Source organism: Trachymyrmex septentrionalis, unplaced genomic scaffold, assembly GCF_001594115.1.
Source record: "Trachymyrmex septentrionalis isolate Tsep2-gDNA-1 unplaced genomic scaffold, Tsep1.0 scaffold19, whole genome shotgun sequence".
NCBI lineage: Eukaryota > Metazoa > Arthropoda > Insecta > Hymenoptera > Formicidae > Trachymyrmex > Trachymyrmex septentrionalis.
The window spans coordinates 4,936,439-4,952,942 of record NW_017305071.1 but is presented as its reverse complement, the minus strand read 5'-3'; the positions used below and the strand labels follow the sequence as shown (position 1 = coordinate 4,952,942).

The 16,504-nt window shown below is 28.5% G+C and overlaps 3 protein-coding genes across 4 annotated transcripts in view; 2 read left to right on the top strand and 1 right to left on the bottom strand.

The window, feature by feature from the left end:
* The window catches only part of LOC108746906 (DNA repair protein RAD51 homolog 4), a 4,093-nt gene extending 874 nt beyond the window's left edge, over positions 1-3,219 (top strand). The window contains exons 2-6 of the mRNA XM_018483995.1: positions 681-843; positions 1,687-1,796; positions 1,948-2,158; positions 2,371-2,547; positions 2,895-3,219. Of these exons, the coding sequence (XP_018339497.1) occupies positions 700-843; positions 1,687-1,796; positions 1,948-2,158; positions 2,371-2,547; positions 2,895-3,218 (966 nt within the window). The 5' untranslated portion in view covers positions 681-699 and the 3' untranslated portion in view covers position 3,219. The remainder of the gene's footprint in view (positions 1-680; positions 844-1,686; positions 1,797-1,947; positions 2,159-2,370; positions 2,548-2,894) is intronic.
* Positions 3,220-9,446: 6,227 nt separating this feature from the next.
* On the bottom strand, positions 9,447-11,895 carry LOC108746828. The gene is made up of 3 exons (XM_018483810.1): positions 11,678-11,895; positions 10,017-10,678; positions 9,447-9,704 (listed from the first exon to the last, which is right to left on the bottom strand). Exons 1-3 carry the CDS (start codon positions 11,718-11,720, stop codon positions 9,492-9,494), a joined length of 918 nt encoding a protein of 305 aa, XP_018339312.1. The 5' UTR covers positions 11,721-11,895; the 3' UTR covers positions 9,447-9,491.
* A 1,023-nt stretch (positions 11,896-12,918) lies between these two features.
* On the top strand, positions 12,919-15,824 carry LOC108746947 (methyltransferase-like protein 16 homolog). 2 transcript variants are annotated; one of them, XM_018484086.1, is made up of 6 exons: positions 12,919-13,198; positions 13,638-13,854; positions 14,148-14,288; positions 14,400-14,760; positions 14,881-15,076; positions 15,179-15,824. In XM_018484086.1, exons 1-6 carry the CDS (start codon positions 13,094-13,096, stop codon positions 15,671-15,673), a joined length of 1,515 nt encoding a protein of 504 aa, XP_018339588.1. In that variant the 5' UTR covers positions 12,919-13,093; the 3' UTR covers positions 15,674-15,824. The 2 variants fall into 2 exon arrangements, with proteins under 2 accessions (XP_018339588.1, XP_018339589.1); XM_018484087.1 differs by having other exon boundaries at positions 13,192-13,257.
* Positions 15,825-16,504: the final 680 nt, after the last annotated feature.

The following is a 16,504-nucleotide window of genomic DNA, read 5'->3' as shown; positions in this document are numbered from 1 at the left end:
GGCGCGCGCGAGATAACGCTTTTCGAAAATTAATTCGCGTAATGAATGATCTATTCTTTCTGTTCTAGAACTCTTTATCTCTCTCTCTCTCTCTCTCTCTCTCTCTCTCTCTCTCTCTCTCACATAGTAATATTAGTATAAATTCTCAATTCTGCGACAATAATGCATATTCTTCGAGATGTTCCATCTTTTTGTATATTTATCCACGTTTTAACAGTATGTATATCAATGTGATATCTTAGTTTTCTGCATGAGTGCTTATTACTCTCGTAAACTCTTATCTTTATAGAATGTGCTTGTAGTTCATATTTTTTTTAAATTCTTTGTATATTGTTTCTTCAGAATTTGATCTTTTTCGATGTATACTTAATTGAATCTTTTCTATATATTAGTTTTAGGGTTTGGGGGACTTATTCAAGATATGCATAATAAATGCTCCTCTCTCTCTCTCTCTCTCTCTCTCCCCCCTCCCTCTCTCTCTCTCTCCCACCCCTTCCCTCCCTCCCTTCCTCTCCCCCTCCCTCCCTCTCCCTCTCTCTTACTATCGACAAATATCAAACATATACCTTTTTCAAGATTTGTCAAATGATTACATATATAAATTGGCCACTATAAATATTACATTTTTATAAGATTCTTTCTGGAGGGAAGATTTTTGAACTGATTTTTCGATTTTGCAGATATTCGAAAAGGTGAAAAATGGTAAAACTAAACGTAGATGTTCATCCAAGTTTAATAAAGACTGTAACGGAGAATTTGCGGCGGAGAAACGTTGTCACAATTGTAGATTTTATCTCAACGGATCCAATTAAATTGACGAATATTACCGGTCTTTTGCACACGGTACGTATCCCGTTAATAAAAGATAAAGTAAAAACATTTTTGAAAATTATGCCGAGAATAAGAATTTGAAACATCGAGAATTAAAATAGATGGGGAAAAATAGGATATTTTCTTTTTTATGTCCGTTTCTACCAAGTAAATTAATTTTAATTTTGGTTCAACTTGTTCTTCATCTTTTTCTCTTTTTGGAACTAGAAAAAGATGAAAAGTTAGTTGAAAACCGAGAATAAAATTACACTACATTGGTAAAAACGGGCATTAATGATTTTAAAAATATACGTGACATATTTGTAATTGCTTCAATTAATTCAATGATAATTCTAACGATAAGATATTTGATTTAAAAATTAGTATATTTCGATCGATCTTAGAAATTCTTAATTTTTCGTAGATATTTGTAGTGGGACATAGAGTAGTGTTGTTTGAGAGTGGAGAATTTTTAGGTTTTTTTCAAACAAACAACGCCGCTTTACGTCCCACTACAAATATCTATAAAAAATTAATGCGTGATTTACAATGGACAGTAGCAGTAGTGGATTAAGAAGTAGGCATAAAAATCAACCAGTCATAGTGGAATATAAAGACAATAATCAACTGATTGATCGATTTCTGTGTCTACTTCTTAATCCACTACTGCTAGTATAATTTCTAAAATCTGCATAATAATTTCTAAAATCTCGCCTCAATTTAGTAGTAGTGTAGTTTTTCCGCCAGGATATTAATTTATTTAACTTTTATTCGAATAAACTAGATAAAATATATAATAAAAAAAAGAGATTGATGGAAAATAATTATTTGATTTACTTAATATTCATAAATTCAATCAAATATTATTATTTGCAGAATGTGTTGCAAATAAAGCACTATATATTGAAGAAATTCGGTGGCGTAAAAAAAAATGCAAAGCAACTCCTTGCGATAGAACGTAATGTAATTCCGACTAGCGTAACGTGGTACGTTTACAAGTTATCCCTTAATTGAATTGTGATTAATAAAAATATTCAATGTGAGAAACTTCAAAAATAAATCGTACAATGGTTTTACACAGAGGAAGAAGAGAGAATGTATTTGATTTTTAATTAATAATGTCTCATTCTGGAATAGTTTGGATGAATTGCTGAGAGGTGGCCTGTATCCTGGACAGTTATGCGAATTATGTGGACCAAGGGCCTCTGGGAAGACTCAATTATGTTTCACAATAGCAGCTAACGTCGCTAGCCGGTCGGGCGGCATTGTATGGTATTTTGACACAAAGAAAGATTTCTGCCGGTTGCGATACGAGGGAATTATGAAAGCGAGAAATTTCGAGCAAAAGGTAATAACATTAACTGCAAATAGCAATAAAAATATCGGCGCGTATATCACAATTATATCAGTATAATTGAAAAAATAATTCTTAAAAAGAAAGAAATAAATAACTGAATAAATAACAGATTTGAAAAATAAATTTTTTATATAATTAAATATTATCTTTAAAATGCTACTGATTTTACTGTAAGTTTTGAAAGTCAATTTTCTTTCTTACAGATTATAAAAGATGCATTGCGCAGTACAAAAATTTATCAAGCGCATTCCTCTCACGAATTGATACAAGCTTTGCGACAATCGGTAATTCTTTGCAAACAGGAGCAAAATGAAGCATCTTTTGAAGAAAAAAAGGTCCTCCTCGTGATCATCGATTCTTTACCGGCAATTATCTTCAAGGTGCCTTAGTAAACAAATTTTTATTGGTGATAATATATTCAAATATATTATTGATTAAACCTTATATTACTTCAATGTTATATCAATGTTAAAAATGTTATATCAATGTTAAAAATAATACGATTAACACACATACGCGCACGTGCAAAATTAAGGAATAATAACATTTCTTATCTATTTGATAATTAAAATATTAAATTAATTCATATTACTTATAATATTAAGATAAATAATAAGTTAAGAATTTGATGTTAATATTAATATAATATTAATATTAATTTTATTGAAATTAATTTATATGTGAATGTACTTGTATTTTTTTAATAACCGGTCATTTTTTCTTTAAGGTACCGCGAAACGCGCAACAAAGTGATAACGAGACAACTTACGAGCTTGAAGATTTGGCCGAAGTATGTCGATTCCTCACGATGGAATACCAAGCAGTTGTAATTACTGTGAACTTACTCACCCAATGGAATTCTTCAGAACAAACGAATGCTGCTGACATAACACCGGCATTGGGAAAATATTGGGCGAATATACCAGCCACGAGATTGTTGATAACAAGGCTATATGGTGAAACCCGGAAAATTAATGTTTGGAAGGATTTAAGATTAATCGAGAACTCGTCCTGTACTGTAACTATAAATGATATCGGAGTCACATCGTAATTAGCCGTGATAAACTAATATTTAATTGTTATGTTATGAAATATACTTATTTGATAACTGTTATGTTTGAATGTTTCTTTGTGTTATGTTTTATAATAAATATTTTCATATCTTATAACTTTTCTGTATATATTTAAATGTTGATCAGTAATCGATTTTACATCTTATAGATGATCACCTTGACAAAGTTCTCGTAATACAAATAGTACATGCTAATAAATCATTTTCAAATTTTAATAGTCTCGCGATGGAACAAATGAATAATATCTATATATATAGTTATTTTTTTATTATTAATAATTGCAATTTATGTTTAATTACAATTTTTCCATTTATGTTCTTTATTTATTCCTTACATCTGTCGTATAAAATTACTAACTCGTAATTCATTTGTTTTTAAATATAAGTAAAATCATTTTTAAAATTTTTCTACTGAAAAAATATTATTTTTTAATTATTATAATTAACATATAAATAAAGATAATAATTCGATTTCTCTGATACATAACTGTTCAATGAAATCAATCGCGTTAAAGCGAATTGGGTTTCATGAAATATCTTTTCTAATAAAGTAATAAATGCCATAAATTTGTAACATAATAAACTTTTTATTACTACAATTAACAAATAATTGTTATTATAATTAACAAATAATTGTTGCAGAAGTATCTTATATTAATTCCAAGTATAACTCGGATAAATTACATCATCTTCTATTGAAAACAAGCATGACATGTGCATTCTCAATATACAATATAAGGACTATAAAAGGAATCAGAATTTATTTATATTAGATGTTACGATAAATTGTTATAAGGACAAGAAGAAAGTCATAATTTTATCAAATGTTTTAATAATTTAATAATTACCAAATTATTAAATAACGTCTTTATAAAATTTCAGTTTAAGTAACCATTTATAAAAAAATTATATGTAATATCCTTCAAAAAGCATTTTACATAAATAAAAATAGGACAAATTAAATATACATATTACGTAGAAATTTCTTTTTTGAAGTATGATTTAACCTAAGATATGGTCCGATTATTCAATGATGTATCATTAAATGATACTGTTTTTCGAGATCTAATGTCAATCAGATTTACATGTACTGCATAAATCATAACTCTTTTCAAAGTTCGTGCATGATCTAGTTTGGTAAATATTTTTAATTTATTATCAGTTACACTTATTGTGTGAGTACAGCCTATCTGCAAATTTTAATAAAAAAAAATTATTTGTTTGATTAAAGAAATGGAAATTGTTTTAAGTGAATATTGTAAGAGCTAATTTTTTAGTAAAAGAGATTATTATAAATTACTATGAAACAGTAATAAATATATAATGTATATATTAAATAATTTTATTATTGCGCTCTATCATATTTTTCATTAATATAAGGTTGCTGATCCTAGTTAGACATATATATATACGTCTAACTAGGATAATATGCAACAATTAATTTTTTTATATCAGTAAAAAAAAAGGAAGAATTAATGTTATTTAAAACGTATAGGAGAAAAATATATGTATACGCACTATTTCCGATTCCATTATAATGTCATGAAATCCCAATGACATGCAGTCTGTTTTATTATCTACAATATATATACGTGAATCTTTTTGGTTAGAGAAATCTTTTAACAATTTAATTTGGAAATTGAAATTTGTTTCTTTAAATGCATTCTTCTCCATATGTGTCATATCTATATCATATGTGATATCGCAAATATAACCAGATAATGTCGTTACATTTTCGATCAAACTTGAATTTAATGCATGATTCCTTATATAAAAAAATAGGTTGAATTGACTCCCAATATCAGAAATAAGCCTGCTGTATATTTTGTTGCGATTTTTTTCGTGTTGTAATATACTTTGTAAACCATAATAGTTGAAATCCATTCTAAACGACTGTTTGTCTTCCAATCTATTCCACACAACTGTTTGAATCAAATTTGAATACTTTGAAATCATGACATTATGTAAATCACAGTAAAGACTTTCCATCAAAAAGGGATGACATGTTACTGCAGAACTTATTTGTATAGTTTGGAAAAATTTCCCCATGTCATTATATTCTATCACGGTTTTGTTCACCTCGAATAAGTATTTTGGATCAAAATCTGATTCTTTTGAAACATTTGCAAGTATTCCTAAATAAATAAATAAATAAAAAGTTTTGTTAAATACAATATTTGTAGAACATTGTCATTTGTTATCACAAAAATTAATTTTGTAATTTATCTTTCAAAAATTTATGATTATATCTTAGTTTTAGATTAGCTAAAATAAAATTTTTAATGGAAAAAAAGGTTTTAAAGCTTAAAAGATCATTGCAGTTTCTAAGCTCTTGATTGTAATTTTAGTATTTTTTTACATATAGAAAACTACGAGTTGGACAAAATGAAATTTTCTTTTTACTTTTTAAAAATATTGCTGGTCATAATCCAAAAGAAATTTGCAAAAATTTTCGGCTCTCTATGTAGAATTGGATTTGGACATTCATTGTACTTATATTGTTAGCTTACCAAGGAAGAATGGGATCAAGGAGCGTTCAGCAGCATCATGAAGCAATATCCTCTCAGCCAATTTCATCCATTTGTTCTTTTTCCACTTTTTGAATTTCTTTATATCAGAACATATTCTGATACTTATCATTTGAACTTCAGATAAAACTTTTTCTCGTTCTTGTACAATGTAATATGATTTAAGTATTTATTTTTTGTCTTTATACCATAAGTAAACAATATTTCCTGTAAATATTATGCCTTAGTGGTCAACACACATTAGACAATGTTTTTCATTTAGGCCCGTTTCTATCAATGTAGATTAACTTTAATTTCAGTTCAATTTACTCTTTATCTTTTTCTAATTCTCAGAACTAGAAAAAGATAAACAGTTAGTTAACTCTTTACCAAGAGTTAGTAAATCGAGATTAAAATTAAACTAATATTGATAGAAACGGGCCTTAGTGACGCAAGTCGACTAACGATCGTTCTGTTTCTTTGCATCCCACGAGTAACAAAGAACAATATTTATATGTTGCAACTAAAAAGCACCCAATAAAATTATATGTTCAAATTTTCTATTACATCTTATTTTATGTAAAATGAAAAATTTTAATAATAGAAGATTAATTATTACGTTAATATATGTATAATTAGAATATGTACTGGGAAAAAATGTTTTATATATAATTATATATAATTATATGTACATATATATCCATTATATAATATCTTGATATTACAATAGAGCAAAACTTTAGCTTTAAAAATTGGTTTTTTAAATTGCGGTACAATAATTTTTAACGAAGTCAATCAAAATCAAAATGCTCCTTTTATTTAATTCGCGATAACTCAGTAACAAAAGAAATCTAAGGAACATTTTTAAAAAACAATATTGTAGAGAAAACTTTAAGCTTTCACTTGGATGGAAAGTCGAAAATTTTTGCAAATTTTTTTTTGTCCAAATGATAGACCCAAAGTGAAAAAATTTTCTATCTTTTTCAGTTCGTAATTTTGTATGTAAAAATTATCAAACTCATAGAAACTCAAAAAACATAATAACCTTTCGAAAGTAAAGATTTCAAGCTTCAAACCCGTTTTCTTAAATTTAAATTTCGTTTATTTTTAACGAAGATATTGTAAATACAATTTTGTCCTAAAAAAACAGCACGAACTTTCTAATTCAGTTTTTTTCTCAGGTCACTAAAGATGACACATAAGAACTAATTTTTCTTCTAGTAAGAACAAAAGGATTGATAAAAATATAAAACACGTATAGAAAAGTATATGCACCATTTCCAACTAGATAAAAAAAATCCGAACGTTCGTATATAAGACGGCAGTTCTTTCTATTCTTTTCAATAATTAAACATGAATATTTTTGCAGAGAAATTCTTCATCATTGTTAATGTAAAATTGGAATTCGAATATGTATTTGCATTTATCATATGTCCGATATCTATGAACTCGGTTGAGCAATCGACAATTGATATCTTTTCATGTTTTATGAATTTCAATGAAAAAGGAGTTCTAAAAAATGATGCATATTGAAAAACATCAATACCTATGTCAAATTGCCAAACAACATATTTAATAAGACTTTTGAGACCACATAATCAGCGTCTTTTTGTATAAATGTAAACCCTTAATCTGAATTTAGTTTCAAACCACTGTCCGATTTGAATTGTTCTCTCGTGATCTCTTCTCAGTAAAATTCAAACTTTTATACTCCTATCTCGTCACGTATACGATGTTATGTAAGAAAAAACGAAGACTTCATCGGTGAAAAAGAATGACATTTTATTGTAGAAGTAAAATCAACAAAAAATTACGTCTTGGATATTTCCAACATTTTTTTAATAGTAAAATAAAAATTATTTCTAAATTCTATATCTAAAAAAACAATTTTCATAAGAGAGAGTTATATTATTTTTAATAGATAAACGCGATGCACCTTCAACATGTAATATGATATTCTTTAAGAAAAGTGAGCATTACTTATATTACATATCATAATAAATTATATCAAGGACAAGAAAAAAATCATAATTTTATCAAATGTAATTTAATGGTACTTATATGAGGCTCCAACTTTATTAATTATTCAGTATCAGCACTTTATTCAAATCAAGTATAATATATACAATGAAGTATAATATGAACCACAATTAAGTAAACAATTTATATGCAAATATAATATATGTAGAATGTACGTTTTTTTCGAGGTTTGATATATTTGATTAGTATGTAAATCAAATGTATCAAAATGCATCGAAATATATCAATTTCGGACCATATATAATGGGCATAGGGATTAAAATAAGCAGCTCGATACGGTACAATACTAATTAGATTTAGTAACGTTGTTTCTCTAAACAGACGTGTATCTGAAGACCATGAAGCAAATGGTTATTGTATCTTCAGTATGGTGGAAATATTAAATTTATCAGCGATCACTGTATGGACATATTTTCCCCGTAAGATTTATCATTGAAAAAAATTTAGTTTTTTTGTAGAAATGTTGAAATCGTTTATAAGTAAATATAATAAAACAATAAAATAAATTCAATATTTCTAATAAAAAATGATTAGATTATAGAGGATATGGTAAATATTTTTAATATAAAATTCTCTATTATTATAATACAGCAGAGACTGTCTTTTGTATTCATAAATTGAGCTGACATGTTACTGTAGCAGTATATTGTGTAGTTTGGAGAGAATCCCTGAATACTACAGTGGTTTTGTCGCCTTAAAATCCTTAGTTATCGCTCCCCCCTCTCTCTCTCTCTCTCTCTCTCTCTCTCTCTCTCTCTCCCCCTCTCTCTGTCAAGAATATTCTGCGAACCATATTTGTCTTTTTAAAGTTCATGTAAAGCCTTATACATAAACTTTCTATTAAATAATTTTCTATTATGAATAATCTTATTTTAAATAAAAAGAAATATTTCAACAATAAAAAAAGAAAAATAATTATATCTTAATATCACAACGTTATTTTACAAAAAATAAAATTTATTTTAAATTCAGAATTAAAATAATTAAAATAAAAAAATATCTTTTTAAGTAATTTCCCATTACATAATAAATTTAATTTAAAAGAAATGTATACATCTGTGTGTGTATGTGTGTGTGTGCGTGTGTGTGCGCGCGCGCGCGTTTGTGCACGTGCGTGCGTGTGTGTGCGTGTGCGTGTGCGTGCGTGTGCGCGCGTGTGCGTCTAGCTTCTACTCGAGACTACTTAAGTTTCTAATTTTTTATTTTCTTTTATCGTATAGAATTACTAATTTTTTAAATTCTTTCATTATTAAGTACAAGTAAAACATTTTTTTATCGATCCTTAATTATATCAACAAAAGATTAGATATATCTTAATAATTCAGATTCTGGTATATAATTACTAAATAAACTTAAATGTATGATATATATTTTAAGAGAATTCAGTATTTTCTTTTATATTTAATAACATAATAAATATCATAATAATTTTTTCAAATTTTATTTAATAATATTTTTATAACGTTTCAGGTATCTAACTTATATTAGTAAATTTTATATTAGTAACTTATATTAGTAAATATTTATAACGTTTCAGGTATCTAACTTATATTAATAAATCATTTAGGATTAAAAAAAATTAACAAATTAAATATAATAAACAAAATTGAATATGAATAATTAAGCAAAAAATTTACATATCAATATAATATAATGTGTGTGTGTGTGTGTGTTTTCAAAGTTTGATATATTTGATTAGAGTAAATCACTCCATTAAATTAATCCACTTGTATTTTTCTCTAGTAAGAGGATCAAAAACTTTAGTTTTAGATGTAATGTTAGCTAGGCCAAGATGCGTTGTTTCCCTAAATACAGGTGTCCCTTTAGGATTCCATGGATCAGGTGGTAATTGTACTTCCATTGTGGTGGAAATATTTAATTCATCATCGAGTATTTCCATTGTATGAATATATTTTTTCTGTAAGATTTATCAGTAAAAAAATTAATTTTATACAGAAATGTTAAAATTGTTAAGTAAAGATGGCATTATGCTAAATCCAGTATTTTCAATAAAAAATCATTGAACTATTGAGGATAGTAAATATTTATTATATAATTCTATTAATGTTCTTTTTCTTTTCTCAATAGTAAAAAAAAATGATTAAGACATTAAAGCATTAATTACTGAGAATCATTGAAACGTAAATAATTATTTTTGTTCCTATTTTAAGAAACGAGAGTTATAAAAATATAAAGCATATGTAAAGAAGTATAATATATGTATACACACCACTTGCATTCCATTCAAAAAATCAAAAAATGGCAAGGAATACTTGCAATCCTTTCTGATCTTCTCAATAAATAAATGTACATGTCTTTCATAACCTTCGTATACTGGGGTTTTTTCGTAAGAGGCTTTATGGCTTAATAATATAATTTGATTTTCCAAAATTTTATCTGTTTCTTCTTCTCTAAATTCATGAGTTGTCGAATTTATATTGAATAACGTCATGCAATGGCCTACTGCTAACTTTTCATTTGAAGTGAACTTAGGGATTATTTCACCACCAATGTGAAATTGAAAAGCGATCTCTTTAATCAAATCTTTTTTTTCAGTGGTTGAATTCACAAATAATTTCTCTAGGCCAATACTATTAAACTTAATTATAAACCAATCATCATTGGTGTTGTATTCCTCATTTGTGACCTCGTTTGTAGTGTTGAGAGTTTGAAATGTCAAAGTTGAGAGAATATTGATATCATGCAAAAGACAAAGAAGAGAATCATCTTCACCTTCATCATTTTCACCTTCCTCTGATTTTTCGATCTGACATGTTACTGATGCAGTATATATTGTAGTTTGGAGAGGATCCCTAAATACCGTAATAGTTTTCCTTACATTGTAACTGTATTCCAGATTTCTGTTGAAAGGTGGGACATTTACTCTGAGCCCTAAATATACAAAATGTTTAATTAAATATCAAAATGTTATACATTGTTATAGAAAATAATCTTTTTAATTGATCATTTTAAATTTGTATTTGTATTTGGTTGTCCCAAATGTTCTTTCAATTTTTTTTACTTTATAAAGAGAAAGAGACTAAAAAACTTTATAAACACTAATTTATTGAAATATATATATTATTCTGCTTATACTAACTTCTAATAGCCTCCTAATAATTTTTTCATGTTTCTTTGTTTTATTAGTAAAATACTGATTAAGATAATTTTTGTTATGTCATTCAAAGAGCTGAATTTCTTTATCATAAAAAGATTTTTTTTGAAGGAAGTACCAAGTAATAGTCAGAATTTTAAGAAAGAAATTGAGAAAAGACGAGAGATTCAGAAACTAAGGTCTGTTCTTTTTCCATCCAAAGTTCTGAACTGATGTATACCGCAGCACAAGTTAGAGTGGAACAGCTATATAGTTTCATCAGAGAGAAACCCTCTGGTTTCATTCTAATTTATTGCACTGATTCTAGAACTAGTTTAGAATTCTTGAAAAAAGAACAGATTTTAAAAAAAGATGGGATATTCAAGTGCCAACAGCTTAAATTAGATAGATCATTTCCGAGATGTGCACTTTTTGATCATTTGAATTAAATTTTAATAGAGCATGATTCATGTATGCGTGCGCGCACGCGTGTGTGTGTGTGTGTATGATTCACTTTTATATTTATATATATATATAAATTATGTATAAAGTAAAAAAAAACAAATAAATTGTCTTTTAGGATTAATAACTATATCTTAAACATTTCTAGATTAATTGCAAGTCTGATTTTTTTTCTTAAAAAAATGTATATAAAGCACTATGTGTAGTTATTGAATTTGTTTTTTTTGCTTTTCAGCAAGAAATATAGATTACAATGTATATGCAAAATTTACATTGAGATTCTATGTACAAACTAATAAACAGATGGATTCAAACAGTTGTACTTTTTAGCTTACCCAGCAAGAACGGGATCAAGGTGAGCATCTGTGAGGACTGCATAATGCTATGTACTTCTAAAGACACGTCCGTGTATTCTCAGTTTAGTACTCTTTTGCTTCTGAACTGATCCTTTACATCAGAACATGCTCATCGTTTCACCTTCATAGAAAATATTTTAAGTTCGTTTGTCGTTACAGAGAGATATACAATTCCAACGAACTCTTCTCTCTATAACGTAAACAATAATCTAATGATGTTTACATCTTGCCAGAAAAACATACTTTATAAATCATCTCTTTTTTTCCTATCCTTCGTAAGATACAGCTATCTTATTGCAGACTTCCTAGTTTGTATTAGGATTTTATTTTATATAAGAAGACATATTTCAATAATATAAGATCAATTACATAAATGTGTTGTATATTAAAATATATGCATAAAACATATACATTTTGCAAAAGGTTAAATTTATTGTAGGCCCTGCGCACAATAGAAGGAATGAGGAATTAGGAATAAAGAATAAACGATTCTAACCTATCAGAAATCGGATACATCGGAATACATGGTTTCTGATAGGTTAAAATCGTTTATTCTTTCCTAATTCCTTATTCCTTCTATGGGCAGGGCCTTATATTCAGAATTATAATAGAAATATATCTTTAAATGTTTAATTATATGATTGTATATTTACATAATTAACATATTTAATTCAATATAATAATATATTTAAACACATATAAATATGTTTTTAAGGAGATACGTTGGGCGGGAATTAATTCAATTAATTCGCAATCACGGTTGCCACCTTTCCAGTTTTCAACTAAAAATGATATAAAACTTTTCGTTTATCTTTGACTCTCAATCTTTGACTCTCCGGAAAGAAATTCTCTGGCTAATCGCATAAAATTTTGTTCTTTTTTAAGTGCAAGTCTCAATTTTTCTTCGGTATTTGGAAAAATATTTTCGGCAGTAGGCATGAGAAGAGTCAAATCTGATAACCTTTTTTTAAATTTTAGTAATGGCAATCGATTTTTAAATTCGATGATTTTTTTTAGATGACGCATTACAAGATAGTTTTAATTTTGACAATTTCGACAATTTCGGTGTTATAAGCTATCGATCTCCGGCAAAATAATTGGATCTCCGGCAGGAAAAACGATCTCTAATGGAACACTAATCGTAAAGGTGACAACTCATGGCAGAAATGGTGGCAAATATTCAAAAGATGGAAATGAGTCCACATTCTCGATGTCGTATCTTTTCAATGGCGACAATGAGAATCAGGTGCGAGTAAACAAATCTGACGATGCGTTTCATGACGTTTTATGCACTTTTTTGTGGAAGACATAAGTTGGACAGACTGGACTTGACCGTAATCAATTGACAGTCGTGATTCAACGAACAGACAGTCAAAATTGTTCCTTTCGATCACGATGAGCGTGAAGCAGTACATCCACCCGAGAAATAAGTACAAACGACCGCCAGATTACAAGCAACTCGCGGTCTTGTATCCGGAATTTCGTGAAATCGCTATCATGGTACTACAATTGTACTCTACAATTTATTCATTACGTTTATAATGCAGATGAAATTTAATGTAATCTATAATATATTACGAGTATTTACAATAAACATAAGACATCCATATATGATATATATGGATATCTTATGTTTATATTGTAAATATATTTAATAATATAATGTAAGTGTAATATATTTAGTTTTAGAAAACTTTAGATTTAAAAAAGACCAAGAAAAAAAATTAGTAAAGTAATAATATAACTGAACATATATACAAGAAAATGTTATAGAAAACTATTTTTTGTTCCATTTTTTTACATTCTCTTACATTATTTCTTTTCTTCAACTTCTGTATAATTTTTACGATTGAAGAAATATAAATATAACACTTGGATATGATATAAAGTAAATTATGTATATATGCTTTTTATTCATATTGATTGATTGATTACTTAGGACTTCACAGGAAGGGTTAGAATCGACTTCAAAGAGAGGAGAAGCCTGCATGTACTTACAGAGACACTTTTGAAGCATGATTTTGACTTACACGTGAACATCCCAGCAGATAATCTGAATCCGGCGATTCCACTGCGCTTAAATTATATTCTGTGGATGGAAGACTTGATGACTTATTCCAAATTAGAGATGGAGAAGGTTACAGGCATCGACATTGGTGATTATAAGACTGCTTTTGAAAACTCTTTCGATAAATCATTCAAACATTGCACTTGAAAAACAGAAACAAAAATTGGAGTTTATTATTGCAATTATATTATAAATTTATTTTGATATTAAAGAGTAATGTTAATGATAGCTATAATGATAAAGATAAATTCACGAGATAATAGTTTTCAAAATTAATGATGTTACAATAATGAATGCTATCTATCTTACAGTGTATATCTGTATGTTTAATATAATATTTTAGACTACTATACGAGATCTGAACAATTTCGTTTTAAATAGGAACTGGAGCAGTCTGTATATATGCTCTATTACTGGGAAAAATCTATAAGTGTCAAATGATTGGCACAGAAGTTGACAAAGGAAGTGTAGAGCATGCTCAGAAATGCATAAAGGAAAATAAATTACAAGATTTAATTGAAAGTAAGTGCTATTAAAACATTTTCTTTCATATTGAAGCAAAAGAAAAGCTATGAAAAGTAAATGTTTTTAGAATTAAAGTTTTATTTCATGTAACGGGATTTTCTGATATAGTAATTACAGTGAACTCCGATAGAATTTTTAAGGACGTAGTACAGGATAATAGAGTTTATGACTTCTCGATGTGCAACCCACCGTTTTTCGAGAGTGAAGACGATGGCTTCGAAAAAGTCGAAAAAGTCTTACCACCGAGAAACGCATCTACTGGAAATGACAGCGAGCTGAAAACCGAAGGTGGTGAAATAGGCTTTGTGACGAAGATGATCGAAGAGAGTGTCGAAGTGGGAGATCAAATAAAGATCTACAGCACTATGATTGGCAAAAAAGCTGACTTGGCTGGCTTAAGACGATTGTTAAGATCGAAAAATATAAAAAATATAACGTGGACGGAATTCTGCCAGGGTCACACAACACGGTAAATATATGAAGTTTATAAATTATCTTTCTATACAAAACCTGTCAATGTAAGTCTAATAAGTATGTTATATCATTAATCATTCATTATTTTGAAGCTTATTAAGGCCTTTGTTAACAGATGGGGTTTAGCTTGGAGCTTCCTTCCGCAAAACGTTGTCAACTTGACTACAGCACCTGTCATTAGAAAACATGGGAAGTCTATAGTGGGATCGTTAAGGAATTACAAAACCTCGATAACATTTCCTGTGAATGATAAATTTTCCTGTACAGATGATATAATTAGTTTTTTAAAAGTGACAGCGAAAGAGTTGAACGTAATGTATCATTTTCTTTACTTCTGATATTAAGTTTATGGATTATTTGCAGTTAAGAGTTAATCAAAAAATATTTGTTACGTTTTATTTTATTATCAACAGATCAAGTTGCAAGACGTACCCATTTCCGAGGATAGTTTCGTTAGCTGGGCGTGTCGAGTAACTGCTAGAAAAAGATCATGGGAACATATGCGCAGGAAGCGACGTTTAGTGCAACAATTTGGGTTAAAAAGAGCAAAAGGTGAAAGTTGTGAATGTATTAAGGAGAATACGTGCGTAGAAGAAACTTCAATTGAAACTGGAAATAGTGCGAAAAATTCAGATGAGGAAAGTTCTGATAAAGAATTATCTGACAAAAATGGTCCTTTGCTTGTTTGTAAATTTTGGGTAGAAGTAGGAAGCCGTGATGATTCTCAGGATATAATTACGCAACTTGATAAGATACTCAGGATATGGATGGTGTTTGAAAATGGATATGGCGGTTTGGACGCGTTACATTCGTTGCGACAGTATCTGATAAACAAATTGAAAGTGAGGGAAAAGATTTTAGATAATCCATCGAAGAGAAAGAAAAAAAGGGTTAAAAAAGAATGCTAATGAGAGAGTCCATTACTTCAGGTGTATTCGAGCAACAGAAAAAATTCAGCGAACAATAAACAGGTTGCAGAAAATTCTGAAGAGAATTCTTAATTAGATCGTATTACATATAAAACAATTTATTCCATGCAATATATTAAAAAAAATTTACAATAGGATAGTATATGTAAATCAAATTTTTGTAACGTTCTTTTTATTTCATGATGTATGTAAAGTTTTTTGTGTGTAATTATATCCCCCCTTATAATTATTTTTTAGTTATTCTCCCTTTATAATACAATTTAGCTAATTTAAGTGCAATGTGATAATTTTTTTTTATTACGATTATTATTGCAATGCGAAAATGAGTCCGTCGAGAGTCGACGGCAGAGATTGATTGACTGATTAATTGAACGTTCGTTTGCTGCAGAAAAATTGCTTTCTTCAGGCCTGAAATCTCACATAGAATCTACGAGGATTGCGAAATAATCAGCACTATTTTCTGTAATAAACAAAATCAGAAGTTCCGCTATACGGCTATCGGACAATCGATATCGCGATATATCGCTCTTCGATCGAACCACGGCGAGAGGTTCCGAATCGCTGCGGATAGATCAGTAGAGTGGATGAAATGAATTATAATTAATATTAACAGCAGGGTAACAATCGATTCCTTTACTTATGATCCTAAAACTAATCGCGGAACTTGAAATCAACTACTATTCGCAATGACTCAATTAACAATTGGCCATTGGCATCCTTAATTACATGATCAAATAACAATGCCATTCGCTACATCATACTTTCATTACCATCATTTTCAATACCGAATTAAAGATGTATAGTATAATT

Bases quoted from the DNA above. Each gene is read 5' to 3' on its own strand.
- LOC108746828 (XM_018483810.1), bottom strand. From the start codon at position 11,720: ATGCAGTCCTCACAGATGCTCACCTTGATCCCGTTCTTGCTGG. The intron at 10,679-11,677 runs GTAAGCTAAAAA...TTGTATATTTAG, and splicing joins CTTGATCCCGTTCTTGCTGG to GGCTCAGAGTAAATGTCCCA. The intron at 9,705-10,016 runs GTGTGTATACAT...TAAATCTTACAG, and splicing joins TTTTGAATGGAATGCAAGTG to AAAAAATATATTCATACAAT.
- LOC108746947 (XM_018484086.1), top strand. From the start codon at position 13,094: ATGAGCGTGAAGCAGTACATCCACCCGAGAAATAAGTACAAACGACCG. The intron at 14,289-14,399 runs GTAAGTGCTATT...TTTCTGATATAG, and splicing joins ATTACAAGATTTAATTGAAA to TAATTACAGTGAACTCCGAT. The intron at 15,077-15,178 runs GTAATGTATCAT...TATTATCAACAG, and splicing joins TGACAGCGAAAGAGTTGAAC to ATCAAGTTGCAAGACGTACC.